The sequence below is a fragment of the Carcharodon carcharias genome, chromosome 14, assembly GCF_017639515.1.
Source record: "Carcharodon carcharias isolate sCarCar2 chromosome 14, sCarCar2.pri, whole genome shotgun sequence".
NCBI classification, from domain to species: Eukaryota; Metazoa; Chordata; class Chondrichthyes; order Lamniformes; family Lamnidae; genus Carcharodon; species Carcharodon carcharias.
In genome coordinates, this window is record NC_054480.1 from 142,313,699 (window position 1) to 142,333,086 (window position 19,388).

General features: G+C 47.0%; 1 protein-coding gene across 6 annotated transcripts in view; it reads right to left on the reverse strand.

Moving 5' to 3' along the window:
* The window catches only part of LOC121286884 (rho GTPase-activating protein 45-like), a 191,983-nt gene that overhangs the window by 58,511 nt on the left and 114,084 nt on the right, over positions 1 to 19,388 (reverse strand). For all 6 annotated transcript variants that reach the window (XM_041204097.1, XM_041204096.1, XM_041204101.1 and 3 more), the window contains 2 exons: positions 14,074 to 14,217; positions 3,747 to 3,831 (listed from right to left, as the gene is read on the reverse strand). In XM_041204097.1, coding sequence (XP_041060031.1) covers positions 3,747 to 3,831; positions 14,074 to 14,217 — 229 coding nt within the window. The remainder of the gene's footprint in view (positions 1 to 3,746; positions 3,832 to 14,073; positions 14,218 to 19,388) is intronic.

Consider the following 19,388-nt stretch of genomic DNA (forward strand, 5'->3'; position numbering starts at 1 on the left):
ACCTCCCTTTGACCAAAAAGTACTTCCCATTGTTTACCTTTCTTCTGCTTACTCCTGTTTGATTCTCTGAATATTTTTATTTAAATAGTAAGTGCAATTGATGTGTGGAAACAGCCATATAAATACTGTGGCTACAAGAGCAGGTCAGAGGCTGGAAATTCTGCAGCAAGTAACTCAACTCTGAACTCCCCACAGCTGTCCACCATCTACAAGGCACAAATCAGAAGTGTGATGGAATATTCTCCATTTGCCTGGATGAGTGTAACTCCATCAACACACAAGAAGCCCGACACCATCCAGGACAAAGCAGCCCGCTTGACTGGCACCCCATTCAATACCTCCAACATCCATTCCATGCACCACCAACGTACAGTGGCAGCAGTATGTGCCTTCCTCAAGATGCACTGCAGCAACTCACAAAGGTTCCCTCAACAGCACCTTCAAAACCCGCAAACTCTACCACCTAGAAGGACAAGGGCAGCAGATGCATGGAAACACCACCATCTGAAAATTCCCCTCCAAGCCACACACCATCCTCTACCACTGTTCCTTTAACTGTCGCTGGGTCAAAATCCTGGCACTCACTCCCAAACAGCACTGTGGGTGAACCTACACCACATGTACAGCAACAGTTCAAGAAGGCGGCTCACTACCACCTTTTCATGGGCAATTAAAGATGGGCAATAAAAATGCTACCTAGCCAGCAACGCCCACATCCCATGGAAGAACAATATATAAAAAAAAAAATTCAGAATCTTGAGGTAATGAGCTTAATTAACCTGCAGAACTGAAATGGCAAGAATACCAAAGCATGCAGGTTGCTCCAGGCTGACATTGGTGGAATCCAATGGAAAAAAGATAAATAAGATTGACTTGTTACTGGGCTGCAACCACACACAGCAATTCTCCAAATAGCTCCCGTTTCAGTGGAGCTGCCTCAATATCTAAACAGAGGGATTCCACAAACCACAGGTATTAGCTTCAAGTACAAAGTGTGGACAACAGATCCTGTGTGCCCTCGATACAGTATAAAGTAGTTCTGGATATTGACATAAAAAAAATGACATAAGAAACATTTGCAATATCATTTAGACTTACAACTTCCACGAGCAAAAATCTAAATACCTAAAAGTTTTGTTTCCTTTTAATAAATACATGAGTGTATCACATGGTATCCTTCTTTTCCTCTGATTGATTGATGCTGAGCAGATGGTATTACTGGGTCATGTGGCTAGCAGTAACCAATCAGAATGCAAAACCAAAAGCAGAAACAAAACAAAATAAAGGATGTGGGATCTACAGTTCAAAGCAGAGAAACAGGCCATTTGGTCCAACAGGTCTATGTTCCCCCACTCTAGTTCATCTAATCTTGTCCGGATACCCTTCCTTTCATATGCTGATAGAAATTTCCCTTAAGTGGCATTGCACTATTCATCCCATGTATTGAGAGCGAGTTCCACATTCAAACCACTGTATGAGTAAAGGTGGTTTCCACATAGTTTAATTCTGTGTGCATTTTTCACAACTCATCTCGTTTTTTTTTTTATATATACATTTACAGGGTGTGGGCATTTATTTCCCATCCCTAATTGCCCTTGAGAAGGTGGTGCTGAGCTGCTTTCTTGAACCGCTGCAGGTCCCTATGGTGTAGGTACACCCACAATGCTATTCCTTTTTACTGACTTTTTAAACAGTCAGATACAACTGAGTTGTTCGCTAGGCCATTTCAGAGTCAACCACGTTACTGTGGGTCTGGAGTCACATGTAGGCCAGACCAGGTGAGAATAGCACATTAAAAGCAAAATACTGCAGATGCTGGAAATCTGAAACAAAAACAAAATTAGCTGGAAAAACCTAGCAGGTCTGACAGCATCTTTGGAGAGGAAGACAGAGTTAACATTTCAAGTCCATATGACTCTTCATCAGAACTAAAGAGAAATAGAAATGTGGCGAAATATAAGCTGTTTAAGGGGGGTGGGACAGGTGGAGCTGGATAGAGGGCCAGTGACTGGAGGAGGCAAAGGAGAGATTGCCAAAGATGTTATAAACAAAAGATCAAAGGGGTGTTGACAGTGGTGATATTAGCTAAAGGATCTGCTAATGGTGACATTAAGGGTAGAAATCAGGATAAGCAAGTGACAGATGGCCCTAGTAGTGGTAGAGTGGGGAGAAGGGATCAAAATAGGCTAAAAGATGCAGGTAAAACAATGGATGGAAATAAATTTAAAAGATAATAGAAATAGGTGGGAAAAGAAAAAAAAAATTAAAAAATAATTATTAGAAAAGAGGGGATCAAAAAGGGGGTGAGGATGGAGGAAAGAGTTCATGGTCTGAAGTTGTTGAACTCAATGTTAAGTCCGGAAGGCTGTAACGTGCCTAATCGAAAGATGAGGTGCTGTTCCAGTTTGCGTTGAGCTTCACTGGAACATTGCAGCAGGCCAAGGACGGACATGTGGGCATGAGAGCAGGGTTGGGTGTTGAAATGGCAAGCGACAGGAAGGTCTGGGTCATGCTTGTGGACAGACCGAAGGTGTTCAACAAAGCGGTCACCCAGTCTGCGTTTGGTCTCTCCAATGTAGAGGAGACTGCACTGGGAGCAAAGAATGCAGTAGGCTAAATTGAGGGAAGTGCAAGTGAAATGCTGCTTCACTTGAAAGGAGTGTTTGGGCCCTTGGACGGTGAGGAGAGGGGAAGTAAAGGGGCAGGTGTTGCAACTTCTGCTGTTGCATGGGAAGGTGCCGTGGGAGGGGGTTGAGGTGTAGAGGCTGATGGAGGAGTGGACCAAGGTGTCCCGGAGGGAACAATCCGTACGGAATGCCGACGGGGGGGGTGAAGGGAAGATGTGTTTGGTGGTGGCATCATGCTGGAGTTGGCGGAAATGGCGGAGGATGATCCTTTGAATGTGGAGGCTGGTGGGGTGATAAGTGAGGACAAGGGGGATCCTATCATGTTTCTGGGAGGGAGGAGAAGGTGTGAGGGCGGATACGCGGGAGATGGGCTGGACACGGTTGAAGGCCCTGTCAACGACCGTGGGTGGAAAACCTCGGTTAAAGAAGAAGGAGGACATGTCAGAGGAACTGTTTTGGAAAGTGGCATCATCGGAACAGATGCGATGGAGGCGAAGGAACTGAGAGAATGGGATGGAGTCTTTACAGGAAGCAGAAGAGAACAGCAGATTTCCTTTCCTAAAGGGCATTAGTGAGCCAGATGGGTTTTTACAACAATTGACAATGGTTTGATGGTCATCAGACTTTTAATTCCAGATTCTTATTGAATTCAAATTCCACCATCTGCTGTGGTGGGATTGAAACCTGGGTCCCTAGAGGCTTACTCTGGGTCTCTGGATTACCAGTGACAATACCACTACACCATTACACCACAGCCTCCCTCCTCCTTGAAATGCACGGAGTCCAGTCTGTTTCCCCAGACCCGCCTTCTTCCTACATATTCCCTCAACTCATTCCCAGGTACTTTGCAATCAGGATATTGCTGACAGTGGGAGCACAGGATGCCCAACTTAGACAGGCTTGGCTCGCTGTCACTCCACAACAATTCTGCAATTGGTTTTGAAAAAATGCTGGCATGAAGGAGTCACACAATCTTAGGGTTTAAGCAGTAAAGTCTTAATAACCATAAAAGATTTGATTTTTATTGCTTCATGACTCCTTTCCACCTCTTTACAGTAGATGTGTTAATCTCTCCCTGTTGACTCTTCCTTGACTTTTGCCGATCCGTGATTTACTTACTTGCTACTAAATGCCACTGCCATTGTCTCAATTGCCTTCTCAAATTCCTTTTTATCATTCTCATTGTTAGATTCATAATGGAAACCTGTGGGAAGAAGAGGCAAATGTGTTAATGGACGCAGCTTCTCAGTAAAAAAAAAATGTTAACAGTTATATTGATGGTGCCAGTTTGGGGACAGCGAGTGAACAGTCTGCCTGTGCATCATGATGATGTCACAAGTGAGCAATGCAATTCTGCGTTTCAATATTAACTACGTTTTCAAAAATTTCAAGAAGCTATTTGCTCCAAACATATCTGGAAGGAACGTCCCTTTAAAGAAAACACAGCAAATATACATTAGATGGTGGGGGAGACGGTGGTGTGATGGTAATAACACTGGACTAGTTCTGGGGACCCAGGTTCAAATCCCACCCTGGCAGCTGCTGTATTTTAAATTCAGTTAATAAATCTGGAATATAAAGCTAGCCTCAGTGATGGTGGCCATGAAACTATATCATTGACTGTTGTAAAAACCCATCTGTTTCACTGGTGACCTTTAGGGAAGGAAATCTGCTGTCTTTACCTGGTCTGGCCTACATGTGACTCCAGACCCACCAGCAGTGTGGTTGACTCTTAACTGCCCTCTGAGATGGCCTAGCAAACCAACTCAGTTCAAGGGCAATTAGGGATGGACAACAAATGCTGGCCTTGCCATTAACATCCACATCTCATGAAAGAATATAAAAAAAGCAAGATGAAAAACATGATAAAACGTGAATCTAAACTGTTGGGAGAGCTATTACCGAGTTAGAACGTCAAACTATCACCCCCTGGACCAGGTTTTAATCCAACTCAGGACGATGGGATCACTTCTCCCTAACTCCAAATGAAAAAGGATCCTAAATTCAATGAGTCTGCGCAATTTTAACCCATTTACAAATCAGCAGAACTGCTGCTGCTGCTGAGACCAATACTGCTGCAAAACAGTTGGATTAGAGAATCATTGCAACAAGGAAAGAGCTCAGTCCTTCAGCCTCTGTGGACTTGTACACACCTCAATTCATAAAAGGCTGTTACATTGGCTTCAAAGAAATCTGTTGACACCATCAGACCAGTGAATGATAGATTGTTTATTAGCAGGGGGAGTTTTAACATCCCCTTTATACTTATTCCAAATTCAGTTAATTAAGCACAGATTGAGGATTACACCCATCTGTTGCCGAGTACTTTGACTAGAAAGTAATTCTCCTTGTTTCCCTTTTATTTGCCTAATCCTATTAATTTTCAGGGTATTTTTATTTGAAGGGTGAGGACCATTAGTTTGTGGAAACCTGCTGGAATGAAGTGAGAATCTTGATGCAAGGGGTTGAGTTAACCTGCAGATTGAATTAGCACAAATGATGAAGCATCCCAGGCTGATGACCATAATTACCAATGTACACACTGCCCAGGCAATAGTGTCAGCTAGGCTAATGAGATAGGTTTACTGGGGTCTGCCTCGAAGAGTGACCCGTGTTGCAAGAGGTCCTGGAACCTAAAACTTTCCTCCCAGGATTAATGTATCTAACATTTTTGTGTTTTTAAAAAGATAAAATGAAACTGGCCCTGAAATGCCTGTGGCGGGGAAGGTGGAAAGGTGGGGCTGGGGGTGGGGTGTGGTGGGTGGGGTTGAGGTGGTGTCATTCTGCTGGTCTCCTACTGGGGCTACAACACAAGAGTAACGGAACCCCGTCTCACGCCCCCAAACCCCCCCTGCCCCCACAGAATTTTGGTGGCCAAAATCCTCAAGGTAACTATTCCACTATTCTCAATTTTGCTAACTGGTAACGACTTAAAAAATCCTCTATAACGAATCTGGTGAGGCGTGTTTGGATATGCCTGACCACATGATATTTCCACACAGTTAGACACTGAGATAAGCACAGTAACCTCATCATCAATCCTGTCTCTGAAACTGAGAACCCCAGAGGGGCCTGTAGGGCTCTAGCCTCTCTTCGAATGATCAGGTTCCACCCTGTAATCTTCTCCCTCCTGTGTTAAATCAGGCTTGTTCCAAGGCTACACATTGGGTGCTGGTCACTGATTGTAGCCCAGGGAAAGTTTTCACACCATGGGCTGGTTCTCTGTCGAATAACTAACATCAAATCACACTAGGAGAAGCAGACAGCAGCGAAGCTGAATCTAATGACGATGGATCCTCCAAATAAGCTTCATTTTAATAGTTGTAGAACTAGGGATCACTGTTTAAAAATAAGGGGATGCCCATTTAAGACAGAGATAAGAGGAAATATTTTCTCTCAGAGGGTAGTCTTTGGGACTCCCTTCCTCAAAAGGCAATGGAAGCAGAGCATTTGAATATTTTCAACGCAGAGGTAAATAGATTCTTGATAAGCAAGGGGGTGAAGGGTTATTGAGGGCAGGTGGGAACTTAGTCAGATCAGCCATAATCTTATTGAATGGTGAAGCAGGATCAAAGGGCTGAGTGGCCTTACTCCTGCTCCTAACTCGTATGTTCATATGTTTATTCAATTAAGCAATCTCCTTGTTTTATTGAAAATGTTCTTCAGAATGGTTTGCCAGGGTATTCCAGATCCTGGTGTTTACAATGCTTTCCGGATTGCGAATGGGAACAGGATTAGGCCCTTCAACCCCTCAGGCCTGTTCTTCCAATCCAGTCGATAATGGCTGTTCCGCATCTCAACTCCATCCACCCATGTTGGCTCCACAATCCTGGCCGAACAAAAATCTACCAAAGTTTGAATGTGTGATTGGAGATTCCAGCTGCCTAGCAACACGTGAATGGATCGAGAGCTGTTCTTTTATTCCGCTTGTGCTGCTGGGTTGAGGGAGCTGAGGCCGATGCACAGCCGACTGACAAAGCTCCTGGAGGAGGTCATTATCCTGGGAGACCAAGCATCGATGTGAATCTCGGTACTTATCCATTTTCCCTGGAACTGGCTGTGTGAGGTCTTTGCTTCAGGGTTTGCGCAGCATCAGTGTGTGTCTCATGCAAAGGAAAGCACCTAAAGTTTCCCTCCAGTGTCAGATTAGACCCCGAAACTGTGGCACCAGCACAGCTGGAAGAAGGTTTTCATGGTCTGTAAAATTCATTTGGGTAGGACATACATGGCTTCTCACTGGTGCACTGGTTTCAGGGCGGAGTAGAAACTGGGTTCATTCTGGACTAACCCTGTGGGGAAGAATTTCTGTATCCCTCTGAGTATTGGAATGGAGGTGGACAAGGCCTGGAAATACTTGCATGCCTGTCCCTGTTCCCAATGAAGGCTTCGGGACCCAGTGTATAGTCAGTTAGACTCATTACGAGACTTGTGAAGGGCACAGCAAGGAGGTTGACTGGGAGCTTCCAGTTGGCCCCCAGTTTCCAGACATGACGGGCGGCAGTTTAACTACCTGGAGGCAGGCACCCAGTAGCTGGCCAGGGTGCCAGTGCCAGTGCTCCTGCAGACCCTCCTCACCTGCCTGGGTGTGGGCGCAGACAAAGGTTACTGTATAGAGGGATTACCCAGCCTCCCTACCCCCGCCCTCCCCAATCCCCAACAGCACAGTGGGGCTGCTGCCTTTTCTGCTTTTTTTCAAAGGTTGACTAGAGGACTATATGTTGAAGCAGTTACTGACCCTTTACTTCAGCCTGCTGTTCTCCTCAAGCGGGAAGACCTCCGATGGGCCCTTGAGCTGTGAGAGCCCACCCGTCTCCATTAACCACGTAGGGAACTTGTCTCCATGCCTGTGAGAAAACCCCAGGTCAGCAACCCCCATGGTGGGATTGGGACCTGGAAACAAATCTGGTATCTGCCTCCTGCCCCCAGTGGGAAAATTCACCCCTGCATGTTGAGGCTGTGCCTACAATTAGACTAATGTATGGCTGTAGAATATACACTATTCCTCAGTGAGGATTAGTTGAGGTGCCACAACTATTTATGGACAGAATTTCTCTCTTCGCGCGCCAGACCCGAACAGGAGGAAAATAGTGTGCGATGATGCCAGGCGAGAGTCCCCAACATCATTGCATACCCGTGTGGTATTTCACAGCGTGCCCGCTGACAATTAAGAGGGCTGTTAAACCCATCGATTAATGACTTAAATTGAATTTTTCCTTGCCCGTTGGCAGGCGGGTGAATTTTGCATTTCTCGCAAAACCTCATCCACGGGCGGGATGAGGTTTCGACCAGTGATTTAAAAAAAATAAAAACTATTAAAACTAACAGTTTTAACATGTGCCTGCTCATGTGGCAGCATGTACCAGCAGCGCAATAAACCTGTATTTATACACTGCCTTTAATGTAGAAAGAAGTTCTAAAACAAAACACTCGATAACCGGTCAAAAATGGACAGCAAGCCAAAGGAGATACGAACAAAGGCGATAACTTGCACAAAAAGGTGGATATTCAGGAGGGTGTTAAATGGAGGGAGAGGGAGGTGGAAAGATGAGGGGCTTAGGGACAGCAGTTCAGAGCATGGGGTCTGGACAACTGAATGCGCCCCCACTAAGGATGAGGCAAAGAAGCGGGGAATGGACAAGAGGGCAGAGTTGGAGTGTTCTGTGGAGAGTTTTAAAGCTGGAGGGGGTTGCAGAGATTGAGAGGGGCAAGGTCAATGAAGGATTTCAAATTGGAGGTGAGAATCTTAAACTGGCAGTGCTGGGGGTACATGGAGCCAATGTTGGTCAGCAAGGGCCAACTGGGGAAATGAGTGACTGGGACTTGCTGTGGGATGGATGTGTTCTTATATCCAACTGAAGCAATGGATCCTGTGCTGGGCAGTATTCAAGGTAAAAGAAGCTTTGGCCTGAATTTTACCCCTGGTGGGCGGGCGTGATCGGCGGGTCCACAACCAGTCAGGAAACGGCTGCAGGTTTCACGGTGGCTGACCCATTACGGCCTGCCCAGCATGAAACCCATCCTCCCAATGGTTGGGAAGGGGCGAGCGGGGGCCGGGGGCCTGTTGGCCGTTGGGTCCAATGGTGACCCGGTGGCCGGTTAAAAAACAGCCCAGGCAGCTTCTTGAAGGCTGCCAGGGAAGAACATATCATTGGCACTGTGAACGTTGAAGTTATGGCATCAAGTGGGGCTGGAGAGGCCAGACGGGAGGGCAGGTTGGGCGGGCACTCGGCCCCCGGTTTTTGGATGAGTGTCTCGCTGTCCTCCTGGAGGAGGTGGCTGCCAGCAGGGACACCCTTGTCCCCAGAGATGGAAGGAGGAGGCCTCCATACCTGAAAAAGAGCTTGGGAAGAGGTGGCAGCACAGGTCAGCAGCCACAACGTTGTGCGGCGCACATGGGTGCAGTGCCACAAAAGGTTTAATGACCTGCTGTGATCGGGAAGGGTGAGTATCGTGTTGGCATGGGTCAGTGTGTTGAAGTGTTAAAGGCCTGGCCATCCCCCCATGGAGATCAGGGGCGTTAGAGTCTGAGTGCCAACTGTTAATGATACCGGAGCTGGTCAAGGGGGTGAGTCCTGGCTGCTTAGACTGAGTGCCTTGCGGTTCAAAGGTCACGACTCAGATGTGCCCTGCAAGCTGCCCCTCGGTTGGGGTTGGCTAGGCTGCAATGATGCTGCAGGTAGAGAGTGGACTCATCAATGTTCCTCTGTCCTTTCAGGAGAAGATGAGCCATAACAACACTGAAAGGTTGTGGACAAGTGGAGGTACCCCCCCCCAAACCTCCTAATCCTATCCATATTCGAGCAGGGCACCTTGGAGCTGGAGAGGCACCAGCACTTTGGTCAACTGGCCGCGGAGAGGCTGGGGTGTCAGGCCAAGGTGCACAGAGGTCAGAGTTTCTGATGGATTGTGAAAATGAGATAAGTTTTGTTTTTTGTTGCAATGAGCTGAGTATGCTTGACCTTTATATTATTTTGGTGCAGGGTACGCCAGTGTGTAATGTTGGACGTGAGTGACTCTAAACTTTATTGCGCAGGCACTGAGTGGACTTTGGGTTCAAATGAAAGGGTCATTTCAGACATCCAGGATGGAGGCAGCAGCCCTGGCATGAGATGGAAGCAGATCTTTGGCATCTTAGCTGAAGGAGCGTTGGATCAAGGCGTTCCTGATGACCCTGCCTCCCTGGAGGTTACAGTGGTCTTCTGTAGTTCTGATGTACATTCTTCTGTAGTCTTATCATTGAAGGGACTCAAAATTGGATTCCCTATTGATTCTTGAATGACGATGGAACTATGATACAGATCTCTAATGTCTCACCAGGGTGCCTGGCATGCGCAGTGACAGTGTGATGACTTAAACTAATGACATGTTGTTGTTCTCCCTTAGGACTAACTAGCGCGCACTCAATCGTAGGACCCCGCAGAACCACCCCTGACACCAGAGGACCCTAGGCTTCACATGCACTTGCAACACAATCGCTCTCTGAGCCAGGCACCAGTGAAGATACCAGCACCTCGGTGGGTGTTAGATCCTCGGCTAGAATGTTGGAACACAGCGGTGAGGGCACTTCACACTCACTTGAGGTACAGGCGGAGGCAGAGAGTGCCCAGGGCCCTGGCAATTGGAGAACTGCTGGAAACCAGGACAATGCTCAGTCGAAGGCAGATGATGAGCCTCTGGGGTCATCCATTAGGTGGCAGACGCTGGAGGTCCAGCAGCATGTGGTGGAGATCCATGAGAGTATGCATGCCATAGTCTCTGTTGTGGAGGAGTCCATGCCGAGCACACTGCCTCCTCCATGGAGAGAGTGACGATTCTCATGGAGAGGCACCTCCAGGGGCAGAGTCAGGGGTTCCTGAGGTAGCGCTCGGACCAGCAAGCCCTCACAGAGGTAATGGCCTCAGGTGGTCAGTGCCAGCGTGGGAGATGGATGAAGCATCCACTATCCCAGCTAGGTGCCCCTCCATCTATGGTGAGCAGGGAGGTCCAGAGCAACTTCATGCTGGTGCACGAGCTGCCTGTTGTCTCTGCGGGTTCCTCTCAGGGTGCTCTGGGTGATGACAGCAGCTCTTCCTCCCCTCTGCCTGTGACTGTGGCAGCTGATGAGGCTGTGATGACTGGGGAGATACCAGCTGTGGCACCGGCCGCTCCCTCCCAGGCGGGGCCAGCACAGGCTCCACTGGCCAGAGGACGACCTCCAAGGTCATCAAGGCCAACAGGACAGCAGAGTCAGCAGCTGCTGCCAGTGAGGGGGGAGCACCAAGATGTAGCACCCGCAAATGTAAGTTTAAGATACCATGAACACAAGAGGGACTGGTCACGGGTGATCTTCTGTTGTGTAATGTTTTGTTTATGTTTACTGGTCAGGGAATGAAGACCAGAAAAGGTAATGTTAGTTTGTTTGGATTGTGAAAATGAGATAAGTTTTGTTTTTTGTTGCAATGAGCTGAGTATGCTTGACCTTTATATTATTTTGGTGCAGGGTACGCCAGTGTGTAATGTTGGACGTGAGTGACTCTAAACTTTATTGCGCAGGCACTGAGTGGACTTTGGGTTCAAATGAAAGGGTCATTTCAGACATCCAGGATGGAGGCAGCAGCCCTGGCATGAGATGGAAGCAGATCTTTGGCATCTTAGCTGAAGGAGCGTTGGATCAAGGCGTTCCTGATGACCCTGCCTCCCTGGAGGTTACAGTGGTCTGCCTCCACACCCTCAACGTTCTCCTCACAGTGCTCCTCTTTTGACTCACTACTGGATTCATCTTCTGTGGCCTGTAGAGCTGTGTCAAGATCCTCTTCCTCCAGTGGGTCCCCCCTTGCCAGTGCCAGATTGTGGAGAGCACAGCATGCAACCACTGTCAGTGAGACCCACTCTGGGGGATACTGTATTGCTCCCCCTGAACAGTCCAGGCATCGAAAGCTCATCTCGAGAAGAGCTATGGTGGTCTCTCTCACCACCCTTGTGAAGGCATGACTCCTATTATAACGCTGCTCTCCTCTCTGTTATTGGCTGGCGGAGAGGTGTCATGAGCCACCTCTTCAACAGATAGCCCTTGTCACCCAGCAGCCATCCATCTAGTCAGGCTGGAGCACTGAAGAGCCTCAGCACCTGGGAGTGTCTCAGGATATAAGCGTCGTGGGAGCTGCCTGGGTACCTTGCATAGGCTTGCAGAATCAGCATCCTGTGGTCACACACTATCTGCACGTTCATGGAGTGAAACCCCTTCCTCTTAACAAAGGCACCGGGTTCACCCGCTGGCGCCTTGAAGGCCACATGTGTACAGTCTATTGCACCCTGGACGCAGGGGAACCCAGCAGTCGCTACGAAGCCTCTGGCTCGCTCAGCCTGGCTGGCCTTGTCTGTCTGGTAAAGAATAAAGATCAGTACCCACCTGAACAGAGCTCCTGTCACCAGCTTGACACAACTGTGGACAGCTGATTGGGAGACTCCACACAGATCCCCCACTGACCCCTGGAAAGAGCCGGAGGTGTAGAAGTTGAGGGTCACTGTGACCTTCAGAGCCGCTGGCATGGGGTGTCCACCCACACAGTTGGAGCTGATCTCAGGCCCAGTCATCTGACAAATGGAGGTCACTGTCTCCCTGTAGAGTTGGAGCCTCCTTCAGCATTGCACCTCGGACATATAGAGGTAGTTGCATCGCCGCCTGTAAACCCTGGCAGCAGGATAGTGGCATCTTCTGCGGCCTCTTCCGCCTTGGACTACCTACTGGCCCTGCCCCCCCTTGTGCCTGCGTCTCTCCTCCCACAGGTCCCTCCCCTGGATGCTGCATTGGGACACCTGGTCTCCTGCCCCTCTGCCCCTCTCTTCCTCCTCAGAGGAGGTGTCTCCAGTGGAGAGCACAATCCCCATTACCAGAGTAACGGAAGACTGTCTGATACCCGGAAGGGTCCACACTGGCTGAATCCTCCTTGGAGACGCCAATGAGTCCTGAACTGAAGCCTGGAAACGCTAAGGATGAAGCTGAGAACTGAGATGAAGCTGTCATGTTCAAATAAGCAACCAGCAGCAAACTATCTCCTAAACTCCTCACCGCTCACACACTGGTGATGCTGCTGACCGTTTACATCCCGCCCTTGGATGAGGTTTTGCAAAATATGGGCTGCCCGCCTGTCTGTTTTGCCCCGTGCGATGAGTGCGAAATGGCACGGAGCAACGTAAGATCGGGTTTGCGAGGGCCTTAAGCGGTCTCTTAATTGATGGCGGGCGCAGCTCCGACACCCGCACGTGCTCTGAAGGTTGCGCGTGTGCGGGGTGAGGTCGAGACGGGTTGGGTCGCTCGCCCTGCGTCTGGCCACACTATTTTACGCCCGATCGGGTTGGGCACGCGCCCGCCCACCAGCTGCAAAATTCTGCCCCTCATATTTGAGACGCACAACTCTGACTGCAGCACGGCATTCCATTTGTGCTCAGTCTCATTACGTTATAGGATTCCCGATCCCGGGCACAAACATCTAAATATGGGACAGCCACTGAATGCACCGTATTCGGAATATTGCTAGTCCAGCAAAGTATCACTAACAATTTCATAATATACCTAAGTTTTCACACAGTTGCACACGTTCACTTACATAAATGGACTGAGGTGCAGGAATTATAAAATGTCATTTTCTTACTAAGCGCTTTGCAAAGCTTTCTTGGGAAATGCATTATTAGTGTTTTTATCAGGATTTAGCTCTGCTTGAATCAATTTATGCATGACACTGCCTTTGCTCAGTACGGTGTTATATCTAGACACAATGAAATGAATGACTGTTGAGAAATTGAGCAAGTCGGGATTAAGTACTTAAATTCTTTAAAGAAGCTCTGAAATGTTGTCAGCAACAGGATTATTTCCACAGATCGCACCCCATTCCTGATTTGGTGGGGTTAAGGAGTCACAGCATCTCGCAGAGTGTCGTGATCTGTCAAAGTTACAGCTGAGTACAAAACGGTGTGATCGTCCAAAGCGACACTCCGGGCACAGTGGAAGGTGGGGTTCCCATTAAAATCAAGGAGTTCCTGAACACTCTCACTGTGTCTCTAATGTAATTGTCAGGTTGCTAACTAACCTGATTCATACAGCAAACATAGCCCTCAATCCTGCAGTAAGCTAATAATCTTGTAACCTTTCATTCAGTGGCATTTGAACTCTTGACCTTAGCCTATAAAAAGGTGCCACCTGTGCACCATATGTGTCCTGTCCTGAGGTATAAGAAACAGCTGGAAGGGTTGACATGATTTGTTTTGGCAGCTCCCAAACAATGAAGGCACCCCTCCCCCCCCCCGCACCACCCACCCCCCCGCCCCCCGGCCCCACCCATGCCCCCCACTAGGATGTCCCCTGACTCTTTCTCCCCCTTTTAAGGATTCACATTATCTTTTTAAGATCAATGGGTTACTTTGTGAATATTATTAGGTTAACACCGCTTGAGCATTTCTCCTCTTGTACCTTTCACTTTTGAGATCAGGGTGCCTGCAGCAGTCAGTGTTTCCACGGTATTGAGGAGTGGGTATTTGCTGATGACTTGTCGCAGGATCCTCAACACTTCCCCGAGGCACTCATGAGCGATCGGCCGGCGCGTTTCTGTTTTATCTGCAGGAGAAGAAATAAAAATCCAACGTTAACACCGCCCAAAAAAAATTTTGATGCTAACCCTGGCGAATCATTAACAAGTTTTCAAGGGCAAAAATGACACGCTCCTCCGCTGATGCGCCATCTCATCTATTCCCTCCTCGATTTGACCAGTCTTGTGTTTCCAGCTTTTTACATCTAATTCTGGTCTCCTGTGCATCTCTGACTTCTGTCGCTCCACCACTGTTCAGCTCATTAACTCTTGAAATTCTCTCCTTATAAACATCCCCACCTCTCTATTCCCCTGCTCTAAGTTTCTCCTTAGAATCTACCTCTTGACCCAAAGTTTTGGCCGCCTATCCGAACATTGCGTTGTGTGGCTTGGCATCAAATTTTGTCTGTGATGCTCCTGTGAAGTAATTTAGGATATTTTACTATCTTAAGGGCTCCATGTAAAGTTAAGCTGTCGTTTTCAACTGCTGCCGGTCAGCCAACAGAATGTAAGATGCTTGCAAACTTTGTGGCGTTGTTCACTTAATAGTCTATCTTTTACCACTTAAAGGTACAGAACGTTGATGTCTCTGCCTACACTTAGTGCTCTACAGCCCAGTGAGCCGGTGTGCTAAGCTACTGTGTCGGTGGTGGGGTGTAGATACGATCATTTGTAATTTCTCATTAGGTGCTTTCCCGATCTTAGCTCGAGTTTCTGGGTCAGTGCATCGAAGGATAAAGTGCTTCAGCATGCAGTCAGGAGAAAGTCAGAAACAGGAAAGGAAAGAGCCCATTACCACCCTTGGTCACACTGAAAGCCAGTTCAAGGGCAGCATTTGAAGAGTAGAGCAGTCAGAAGGCACCTTAAAAAGGGAAAATTACTAAAACGACGAAGAAATGTAAAGACATAAGGGACAGGACTATTTAGGATTGGGATGAGGGGGAATTTCTTCACTCAGAGGGTGGTGAATCTTTGGAATTCTCTACCCCTGAGGGCTGTGGAGGCTCAGTCGTTGGGTCTGCTCAAGACTGAGATCAATAGATTTCTACATATTAAAAACATCAAGAGATACGGGGATAGTGCCGGGGAATGCTGTTGAAGTAGATCAGCCGTGATGTCAGTGAATGGTGGAGTGGACTCGAAGGGCTGAATGGCCTACTCCTGCTCCTATTTCTTTTGTTCTTACGTTCTTATACATGGAGGTGAAATTGATCTCTGCTAGTAGTGGAAATGTGCGTTTAGTGAATTGGCAATCAGTTTTATCCCACATCTAAATATCTTCTTCGCTGATGTTTATTAACCTGAGAAAAGTCACAGGAAAGTGCGTGAACTACAATAGGTAGCTAATTTGATTCTAACTGAAATTTTACTGGCTGAAAGAATTAAGAGGATCTCCTCAGTTGATTCCAGCGCTCAATAAACATAACTTCCAGAGCTGAACTCCTCCAGCTCAAAGCTGAAACCACCCAGCAGGCTTCTGTTGATCCAGCTAACACCTCTGAATTATAAGGTTGGACAGTGTAAATAACAGATTGCAGGTCATGCTAACAGAATACATTCTTTACTCCAACCATTAAACTGAAGAGGCAGTCCACCGATTTGGAATGCAGCCTCAAACTCAAGAGACTTGCCCTGCTTGATTCTATTTTGCTCTCGGTCTGATTCACTCTTGATTTTTCCTTGCCCTAGGGATTAAATGCTAAAGTTGTTCACAAAACTAGGCAGGGTCACCATTACTTCTAGTCACCTCAGTAACTTTCTTCTGAAAACAGTGCTATTAAAAAAGAAAGACTTGCATTTATATAGCGCCTTTCACAACTACCAGAAAACTCAAAGCACTTCACAGCTAATGAAGGAATACAGCATGTAGGAATATTACACGTGTAAAGATAAAATTCTATGAGTAAGCGGCTTAAAATGCAAGTGATGCTGCTGGGGTTGCTGCCTGGCTGTGATTTTATTTTACACAGATCAAGTTGAAATTGCTGCCTTTTTACACTCCCCAACTTTCACTGGCAATACAGTAGCTAACTTCTTTTACAATACCAATTGCAGAACGCTTAGAACAAAACATAGTCCCTGTAATACAGGTTAAAACTTGTGCAACTAGCAGCAACTTTAAACAAAATACCTATTTTCTACAGAGCCGTACTGTGGTGATGTATGAAGTACTATGAAATTTTGCATCACAGTGTTTGTTGTGGACAGGTCAGCCAGGCTTTGGTACTGGTTACGATGTTGTACTGAAATGGCTGCTTAGATTTCCATTGTCCACTTCAGATATGGAAACATCTTACAAAATGAAGGGCCGAAGGAAAAAAAATAGGCAGAAGAATTGTATTGGGGAGTGGGCCGTAGTGGGAAAGCACAGTCAAAAAGACAAGCTTTGAAAGCAGACAAGGAGATGGACACACAGGCCTGGATTTTATCTTGGAGCTGAGTTCAGCACAGCAGGTGGGGAAAGGGGTGGTGGGGGTGGTGGGGGTGGGGGGGGGGGGTGGGTTGTGTTTGTTGTGAGGTTGGGAGACTCAGGAGAACAGGTTTCCTGAATTAATAACTGCGGGTCTCCTTTGGTTTTCCTTTCTCTCTTAAGGAGTTCCTGCCCACAGACAGCCTGACTGACGGGCTGGAGTCTCTTATCAGGTGGGAAGTTCTGCTTCGCAGGGCCAAAGCCTTGGAGAGCGGGTAGGTAGGTGAATTGAGAGAGTAAGGCCGATTGTCTGGGGCTCCAGTGGTGTTTGGGGAAGCAGGAGAGTGAGCGGGTGGTTTCCTGGGTAATTTGTTGGGCCTGCAGGGAACAATCATGCTCCTCCTGGCCCACACGCAATGCTGTAAAGGCGGTTTACCTTATGAATTCATTGCATCCTTATAAATGCCAGGTTACCAAGCCTGGGAAACCCAGCTGAAATGAGTTAAAAGTAGAATGACTATTAAAATGAAGGCAGTGAGTGCACCGCCCAGTAGGGTCGGTTCCACTTTAGGAAATATGAGTGGCCAGGCCAATTCCCACCACACAGAGGGCAGACACAGCCTCAACCCAGCAGAAAATAACCCTGGTGACATTTGTGCTTTTAGATGCTTCTACGTTACTGGTGAAGTCTCAGGAGAGTAACCTCAGAATGTTGCCCCACCACAGTTGAGTTTGAAATGCAGGCAGTTTTGATAAGAGACCAACTTCAGAGTAGACTCTGAAACACAGACTGACTGTGATAACTTAACTCATTCAGATAGTACTGATTGAATGACATCACTGCAGTGAATTGTCACGTGCATGTACGTGCTTACACCTAAACATCACCATGGGGATTGAGCTGTGTTGGAGACAGCGTGTTCCAAACTTTGCACCTTTCTGTCACTAAAGACTACTTACTTCAACCTCTATAACATTACCCGCCATAGCCCATCTCCTGCTGAAATGCTTAATCATCTTGTCCCCTCCAGACTAAATTTCTCCAATGTTCTCCCTCACAGCTACCATCATCCACCCTCCGTAAACTGCAGCTCGTCTAAAACTCTGCTGTTATATCCTAACCCACACTAAATTCTGCTTACATATCTCTGACCTACCAAAGTCTTAAAATTAATATTCCCAGCATATTCCAAACACCCCCCCCCCCACCACCACCACCACTGTAGCCTCCTTTGGTGTTAACAGTGCAGCCCAAGTCTGTGTTCCTCTGGTTATAACCACTTGTGCATCCCCCTCTCCCTTTGTTCACTATTAGCAACTGTGTCAGCTGGTTAGGCCCCACTCTCTGGAATTTCTTCTCTAAATGCTCTCTGCCTTTCTATCTCTCTAAGCTTCCTTCAAGACCCAAACCCCACCCCCACCCAACCCTGCCAATTATTTGGTCACCGCTTCTACTGTGTCTCAATACCCTTTCCTTCCCCCTCCCCCCACTTTTATCTCCAAAATTGCCTTTCTACGTTAAAGGTGTAAATATAATGGCTACGAACCCAGGCCCAAGAAAACCACCGGTAAGTGAGAAAACCCCATCAAGTTAAGGAGGTATAAACAACAACGCACAACGATGTAAAGGCAGCACTTGCAAATCAAAAACAAAAATACCTGGAAAAACTGAGCAGGTCTGGCAGCATCTGTGGATAGGAGCACAGTAAACTGTGCTCCTATCCACAGATGCTGCCAGACCTGCTGAGTTTTTCCAGGTATTTTTGTTTTTTGTTTTGGATTTCCAGCATCCGCAGTTTTTTGCTTTTATCTTAGCACTTGCATACCTTGACTAAAGGTGAATAATTAATGGTGGGAGGTAACGTTTTTAAACAAAACTTGATCTATTCTACATAATGTTTACAAGCTAAATCTTGAGCTCCAGACAGCATTGTAAACCAAATGAGCATTAATAACCTGTAATTACCTTAACTACCTGCAACTCACTCACAGTCTCAACTTATTGTGCATGTTTCACCATTTACAGATGGGCACTAGACTTTGTTACAGATAAATGTAGCCGTAGAATAAAGCTAGTATAATTAGAAATTAAAGTGTGCGTCAATCTTTTTAAGACACAATGTAAATCCCTTGGTATGTAAAATGATATCACCATCGTTGTGCCCTGGTAATGCACTCTAGTAATTTAACTAAAGATGTTAATAATGTTATCTGCCTGTTCCTATTTATATATGTGCGTTACTATAGTGGCATGAGTGCTTAGTGTATCAATAGTGCCTAGTATCTCTTTTAACACTCAGATAAAAGCAAAATACTGCGGATGCTGGAAATCTGGAACAAAAGCAAAAATACCTGGAAAAACTCAGCAGGTCTGACAGCATCTGCGGAGAGGGACACAGTTAACGTTTCGAGTCCGAATGACTCTTCATTAGAACTCATCAGCAGACGCTGTCAGACTCCAGGTATTTTTGTTTTTGTTGATTGCACTTGCAGCAGCCACTCACACACATTGAATCCATGCTCTAACAAAAGAAAAAAACTGCAATTTTTGAAAATTTGAAATATAAAGAAAGTAAAATGTTGCAGGCACGTGGCAGGGCTGTCAGTATCTGTTAGGAGGAAAGATAGATTAGTTTTTCATATCTTTGATGTGGTGGTAAATATGGAGTCTCTGAGGCTTGAATTCGCTGCAAAATGATAGACTGGAGATTGGAGACTGGAGCCGAGTCTGCCCCTCGTGACAGACAGACTCTGATAGCTGAGATGGGCAGGTGTGTGCTCCTCCAGGGC